Genomic DNA, 7,755 nt, shown 5'->3' on the forward strand with positions numbered 1-7,755 from the left:
ATGTCATACCTCATCTTACGAATTTGTTACAATGTCAGATCTCTATCAATTTTTCTGTTAAGTGCTGACGTGGCTAAAGACGGGGCCCACTCACCAATCCAACTGGATTAAAAATAATTAAATATTAAAAAAAAAAAAATTTTATTTTTTATATAAAATTGTGGGATCCACCTATACAAATCCCCCCCCCCCCCAAACTACTCCACCACCATCTCTCTCCTCTCTCTCTCGCCTCTCTCTTCTCTCCCTGCAACCTACATCCCTAAAATCCCAAAACCCAGAAACCTTTCCCACCCGTTCCCCCCCTTCCTCCACCACCCACCCTTTCTCTCCTCTTGCTATCTAATCTCTCTCTTTGGGCAACATGTATCCCCAAAATCCCAATACCCATTAAAATCTCAAAACCCAAAATCTCATCAAACCTCTAATATCTCGAGAAGGCGACCCTACTCGAGTTCGACCTCACCCTTCCTATCCAATCCAGATGGTGCAGGGATTAGAGAGAGAGATGGAGTGTCTTTGATTTGGGGGTAGGGATTAGAGAGCGAGAAGGAGTTTCTCCGATTTGGGCGTGGGCTCGGGGTAAGGAGAAGGGGTGTGTATTATTTGGGAGTGGGCATGGGTGGGGAAGACGAATTGCTTTTTTTTTTTTTTTTGTACATGAACAGGAACTAGCTCGAGGAGCTGCGGGTGAAGCCATCGTCAGCCTCCTTGGCATCGAAAATGGTGGGTGGTGGAGGAAGGTTGGGGGGGGGGACGGGTGGGAAGGGTTTATGGGTTTTGGGATTTTAGGGATGCAGGTTGCAGGGAGAGAGAAGAGAGGGGGGGGGGGAAGAGATAGAGGGTGGTGGAGGTAGGTTAGGGGGGACGCGGGGAAGGATTTGTAGAGGTGGATCCCACAATTTTATACAAACAAATAGTTTTTTTTTAATTTTTTAATATTTAATTATTTTTTAATCCAATTGGATTAGTAAATGGACCTCGCTTCTAGCCACGTCAGCACTTAATAGAGAAAGTAACAGAAAAACTGACGGATGTCTGACATTAGAACAAATTCGTAAGATAAGGTATGACATTGTCATTTTAAAAAGATAAGGTATGACATTGTCATTTTAAAAAGATAAGGTATGACATTGTCATTTTAAAAAGATAAGGTATGAAAGTGTCGCTTGACCTATAATTGAGGTAGTTTTGTGTAATTTACCCTAAAAATTAGGAAGGACTGGAGTTGTTATTTGATATTATGCATTGGAAATGAGTGATGATCTTAAAGTATATATTAAGGCTGAAGCTGAACTTGATGCGTGTACATGCATACCTGAAGATATGGGGTTCGGGCTTTAGGCAGCAAAGCATTAACAAGTTGGAGCCTGGAGTGGGAGAGAAGGCATGACATGTGAATGCCGTTGCCAAGCTGCAATAACACTTTCTATATTGTAAGCCATGCTATATTGTTCATGAGCCTCAACAAGTCAACTTCCAAATTAAACTTAAAGTTGCAACTTGGCTTGGTGTTCGACACATCCATATCCAACCAAAGTACATCGTCCATCGTCGCTCTCACATCCAACTTCACATTCCTAAGCATCATATCGTATATACAGGATATGGATAGAAAACCTTACTCAATTGGCTAGGTAAGGAGAAGAGTCCTAACACCCAATGTTTACTTATCATTGTTTCATAGCTATCTCCGTTTTATATATAAATTCTAAGTTGTATTTTGATTATGAAAAGTAGATAAATATTTTATTATGATGGGGTATCCTCATATCATAATCATGGGCAAAATAAAATAATTAAGTGTTTGATGCATATTTATTTTTACTATGCCTATTGGAATTTCACCTTATCATTTAAAGTTCAAAATTTGCAACTTTGCACTTGAAATTTGATTTTAGCTTCACTTTTGTATTTTCCATCAAATCCGTTATGAAATTTGTTAATACTCTAACTGGCATGAGTGAGGCCCACTTAATTGCTGATGTTTCCTTTGATAAATGAGAATATTTTTGTTCACCACTCTCAAGTGATGATGATATTGCTTACTACCATATTCATCACCGTTGTATAAGTTTAAATTTCAAGATTTGTATAGTTAATAGACACAAATCTCAAATTTAAATGCATTAAATGGTAACAACTAGGTTGGTGAGCATTACCACCACTTCGTGAGCAAAATGCGCTCTTGATAAACTATACATTTCTCCTTTTTTGTGCACATGCTCTCTGTCAATAATTTTTTCAGTGTGCCGAAAACACGACCCTATACAACAAGTGTCATATTATTAGTGGTTGGATCTTGAATAAAAAAATTTAGGGTTAATTCAGTTTATTACCCTGAAGTTTCTTAATTTTCAACCTTTAGTACATGAAGTTTTTTTCGTCCCAGTGGTACCTAAAGTTATAATTCTGAGACACTTTTATACATCCGTTAAGTTTTCTATTAGAACTTCCGTTAATTGATGACGTGGTGTCTATGTGGTGGTCGGGAGAGGTGAGGTAGGATGCCCAGAATTTTTTTTTTTTAATTTTTAAAATTTTTAATATTCACATGAGCCCATATTGACACGTGACATCCAGTCATTATCTACGTGAGCGCCGCCACATCATCAGTTAATAGAGGTTCTGATGGAAAACTTAACTGATGAAGGTGTCTCATAATTATGATTTTAGGTACTAGACTTGGACGCAAAAAAGATCATACACCAAAAGTTGAAAATCAAGAAACTTCAAAGTAGTAAACTGAGGTTAATAAAAAAATTTAACAACTTGTACATAAAAATTTATCCCAACGCCTCTCCACCATTTTATTTATCCAGATTTCGGAGAGCAACTATCAACCGTTAGTGGGATAAGGATTACTCAACTTCCAAGATATTTTCTGAAAACAAAATAACTAAAAGAAATTGAAAGTTAAAAAGAAAAAAAAATGAAAAAAACTTGTTTAATACCAATAATTCGTTAAATAAGATAATTTTAATTATTTTATGTATTAAAAATAATTATTATATAATTTTAACTATGTATTTCCAGTAATAAATAGAATTCATGGATTCATCGGGTGAAAAGGTAAAGGCAAAATTGGGTTGGAGGAAATTAGGGAACACAATTAGGAGTCCACGACAGACAAACAACGATTGGAATCTGTACGTCCAACCAAGGTGGAGAGCAGCGGAGAGCCTCCTCCAGCCTTCTTCTGACGGCGCCAAGGCTTTCTCTTCAACCACCGCCGCAACAGCCGCAGCAGCATCAGGATAAACGACCCCATCGCAGCCAAAGCGCCAACAGCAACAAGATGAAGGGATTATTCAAGTCCAAGCCCCGAACCCCCGCCGACATCGTTCGTCAGACCCGGGATTTACTTGTCTATGCCCAGCGCGCTCCCGATTCTCGCGAAAGCAAACGCGAGGAAAAGGTATCTATTTTCCATCTATTAAAGCAATCGATCCAATTCAATACAATCTGATTGAAATTTTGATCCGGTTCTCCCTTGTTTCTATATTCTATTCTGTGAAAACTTGGGAATTTGGGATTGTTCATGTTTTTTTTTATTACCAAAGTTGTTTGGGATTGGTTGATGATCAAAGTTTATATTTTCAAACTTTTTTTTTTTAGCAACCAGGTTAAGGAATTTATTCATTCGGATTTCATTGAAAATTGACGATTTTGAATTCTGAAATAGTTAAAATTAGTTTGTGAATTTCTTCTGTTTGAATTAGTTTGTTCAAATGAAATTTTTTTTTGTTCATCGTAGTTACTTCTTCGATATTGTTTGTGTATGTGTTGAGCATTGAAGCATATTGTGTATGGATTTTGTGAATGAGCAGATGTCAGAGCTATGTAAAAACATAAGGGAGCTGAAGTCCATTCTCTACGGCAATAGTGAGTCTGAACCCGTTTCAGAAGCTTGTGCCCAGTTGACCCATGAGTTTTTTAAAGAGAACACACTTCGACTTCTTATTACATGTCTTCCGAAATTGAACTTGGAGGTAAACATTCAACGTTTTTGTTCCTTCAGCTTAAATTGTATTGCCTACATTCTCCATTATCCGTTCTGCGTTTACGTTGTACAGGCTCGAAAGGATGCCACTCAAGTTGTTGCAAATTTGCAAAGGCAACAAGTTCAGTCCAAGTTGATTGCATCTGATTACTTGGAAGCGAACATTGATTTGATGGATATTTTGATCCAAGGGTAAGCCACTTTGCCATGTACTTTGCATACTTGGTCTCTTATGTTGTAGTGTACACTCTATTTGCAATGATGCTTTGAGCATTTCCAAATATTTCAATCATGGACTCTCAAAATTTAATTTAGAGATACAGGAGTGTGCTCATAGTATCTTCTTCTTATGTAACGAGTGCATTTATGAGTTCCTTTCCAATTTTTTCTCAGTCAAAGATCTAGTTTGGGGATTAAGTGGTTTACAAAAGATGCTTTCACAAACGTGCTGATTAATTAGATTTTTTTAATGCTTTGAGGTTCTCAGGTACATTTTTTTTATAATTTTTTTGCAGCTCACTAGATTGAAAACACGGCATTTATTATGTTCTTTGTGCATGGCCCTTCAAGTTAGAAAAATGGGCAGATCTCTATTCTCTTTTTTTTTTTTTTTCAAAACTGTGTATTCTTGTGTTATGTAAAAAAGGGTGGGAGATGAGGTTTTAAAAAGTATATCATCTTTTTTTTTTTTTTTTTTTTGTCAAACGATAAATTTTGTTAGATTAGCCACCGGCGGGGTCTAACCCACCCTGTTGTGCAAGAGCACAACACCTTTCCACCACTGTGGTAAGGGGTCACTTGCGTATATCATCTTAATTTGATTTATATTATTTGGCATCGTATTGTTAAAGTCCACATTTTGTAGGTATGGAAACACCGACATGGCTCTGCATTATGGTGCAATGTTGAGGGAGTGCATACGTCACCAAAGCGTTGCAAGGTGAGCAAATTGAACTGGCTCATTGGTTAACTTTCGATTTGACTATGAAAGATGTTGTTAGGAGGTGGGATATGAAATTGTTTATCATTTGGATCATTTAGCAGCTAAAACCCATAGCTTTTATCCACCTCAATTGTATCTCATTTAACTTTTCTCTTGTGTAATTGTCTATTGAATTTTTTTCTTTTGTTTGCAGATATGTTTTAGAATCAGAACACATGAAGAAGTTCTTTGATTATATACAACTCCCCAATTTCGATATTGCGGCAGATGCTGCTGCAACTTTTAAGGTTAAGTTAGTCTCACAATATTGTCATGTGTTTATTTTCATAAAAGTCGTAACTCTTTTAAAGTTTACTCAACATTGTTGCAGCCCTTGGTATAAACTGAATTCTCAAAATGATTCATTATATTGTTTAGCCAATAATGCTTTGTCATGTGGGGAATGTTGATTATGCTATCTGTTTCCCTGTCCAATAGGTAGATTTTCCAACAGTACCTTTATTGGTCCATAGTATTCCTATCTGAACTTTTACTAGAGCCTGATGCAGGTTCTAGTGTCGTTTGCTGATCTAAATAGAAGAACGACTTTTTATTATTACTTTTTCATTGTTCAATCAGTTGAGGATATATTTCATTTTTGTAAAGCTATTTATTCAACTCATGTACTTGTTGCAGTTGCACTAGAATTATTCTGATTTTTGTAACATCTCTATGCAGGAGCTCTTGACGAGGCACAAATCTACTGTAGCAGATTTTCTTTCCAAGAACTATGATTGGGTAGGGTTGCTTTTATTTATTTTTTTTGTACAAATGCTTGTTTTCATGTATGTCCTTTCATCTGCCTAGAACACATGCATGTGGGTAATAAGAAACGTGCATCAACAATTATTGATTAATTACATTAGAATTACTTCAAGTGAAAAGAAAATAAGAACTGGGAAACAACTTACAATTATTACATGCTAATGGTCAATGTGAAACATGCGTTTGCACTTTTTGTTGTTTCTTCGGTTTTTATATTATCGTGGTTGCCAATTAACCAAAATTTGATATTTCCATCTTTATGACAGTTTTTTGCGGAGTATAACTCAAAGCTACTGGAATCACCCAATTACATTACCAGACGACAAGCTGTTAAGGTATGATAAATATTTGACCACAAATAGCTGTCTCTTACATAATATGATGCATGACCTTGAGGTGCTGATTGAAGTACCTTGTACTCTCTTGTTTTATCATGTTTTTGGAAATAAGCTGCATGCTTCTTATGATGTTTGCTGAAGATGCTTCTCTATTAATTACAGTTGTTAGGAGATATTTTGTTGGATCGGTCAAACTCAGCTGTGATGACTCGATATGTGAGCTCAAGGGACAACTTGAGGATCCTTATGAACCTTCTCAGAGTAGGATAAACTCTACTCTATTGGTTTTTGCTAATTTTCATGAACTTTCCCCTCTCCCTCTTCCAGGCCATTGAATAGAATTAAAATTTAAGTTACGCAAGCCCTTGAACATACCATTTGTGTTGCATTTGGTATACCTATTTCGTACATGCATAATTTTGGGGTTCCATCTGCAGGAGTCAAGCAAGAGCATTCAGATCGAAGCATTTCATGTTTTCAAGGTTTGGTTCATACATTTTGATTTGTTAATGTTGAGGTTACTCTTAGGTTTTTTCATTAACATGTTTTAGTGTTCACAGCTATTTGCTGCCAATCAAAATAAACCCGCCGACATTGTGAGCATACTTGTTGCCAATAGAAGCAAACTTCTACGACTGTTTGCTGATTTTAAGATAGATAAAGGTAGATGGGAGTTTTTTTTTTATTTTCGTTATTCTGATTCACATTTGTCATTTTGGCACTGTGTTTACAATTTTTTCAAATGTTTTGTTGCAGAGGATGAACAATTTGAGGCAGACAAAGCTCAAGTAGTGAGAGAAATAGCTGCCATGGAACCTAAAGACTCATGAGGGAACTTTGTCATGTATGTGGATTCTTGAGTTTCTTGTTCTATTTGTGAATTTCAGAGTCTATTCAACGTTCAAATGAGCCTCATCTTCTATCCCCCTTGCTTCTTCCTGTGTAGTTGCCAAGTTACTACTTGTGTTTTTGCAAAAGGTAGATAAATAAATTGGTAAAATGTTCGATGTTGTACTTAAGGTTATCCCAATGTTTAAAACTTTTTGACCACGCATTAATTTAATGTGTTCAAATTCACTCAACTGTGAGACTAGTGTCGTATTATTTGCGTATAATAGACTTGAAGAAGATACTCGTATTTGAAGTTTTTATAAAACATTGCGTGTAACGGCGCGGCGGATTCCGTATTTAATCTAAAATTAGTAGGAATATGTTGACGTTTCTCATGATCAAAGCAGCATATCTTTTTGTAACGATGAGAATACAGCGATCATCTTCTGGTTTCTGGTTTGGAAATAGGGTTCCTCAAGTTGGCACTTCTTCCGGATGCCAATCATATGCTGTTATTACGAGACGTGTGAAATTATGAATCACGGGCGAACAAGGAATAACGAACGCAGTATATTGGCATATTCTATGAATCTATCTCCCCCATCACAGTGGCATTTACCATCAAATGACTATAATGACCTTACCAGGAGAAGATGCGAGGTTTGGTTGTGGGATTTGGGAGGGGAGAAGTGGTTGCATTCGGGTCTGGAGGGAGGGAAATAAGGAATAAGAGTTGCAATTAACTCAAGATCTGGAAATCTAACTAGAATAAAAATCGGAAAGAGAGGCCTTGACGGCTAGCGAAGACCCGGCTAGGCTTATCAGCATTTTAATAT

At 36.7% G+C, this 7,755-nt stretch overlaps 1 protein-coding gene across 2 annotated transcripts; it reads left to right on the forward strand.

Moving 5' to 3' along the window:
* Positions 1 to 3,062: 3,062 nt before the first annotated feature.
* On the forward strand, positions 3,063 to 7,170 carry LOC103422492 (putative MO25-like protein At5g47540). 2 transcript variants are annotated; one of them, XM_008360556.4, is made up of 11 exons: positions 3,063 to 3,418; positions 3,831 to 3,992; positions 4,077 to 4,195; positions 4,869 to 4,943; positions 5,140 to 5,233; positions 5,664 to 5,723; positions 6,017 to 6,085; positions 6,251 to 6,349; positions 6,526 to 6,570; positions 6,649 to 6,751; positions 6,845 to 7,170. In XM_008360556.4, exons 1-11 carry the CDS (start codon positions 3,299 to 3,301, stop codon positions 6,916 to 6,918), a joined length of 1,020 nt encoding a protein of 339 aa, XP_008358778.3. In that variant the 5' UTR covers positions 3,063 to 3,298; the 3' UTR covers positions 6,919 to 7,170. The 2 variants fall into 2 exon arrangements, with proteins under 2 accessions (XP_008358778.3, XP_028943506.2); XM_029087673.2 differs by lacking the exon at positions 6,526 to 6,570.
* The last annotated feature ends 585 nt before the right edge of the window (positions 7,171 to 7,755 follow it).

This window comes from Malus domestica, chromosome 10 (assembly GCF_042453785.1).
Source record: "Malus domestica chromosome 10, GDT2T_hap1".
NCBI classification, from domain to species: Eukaryota; Viridiplantae; Streptophyta; class Magnoliopsida; order Rosales; family Rosaceae; genus Malus; species Malus domestica.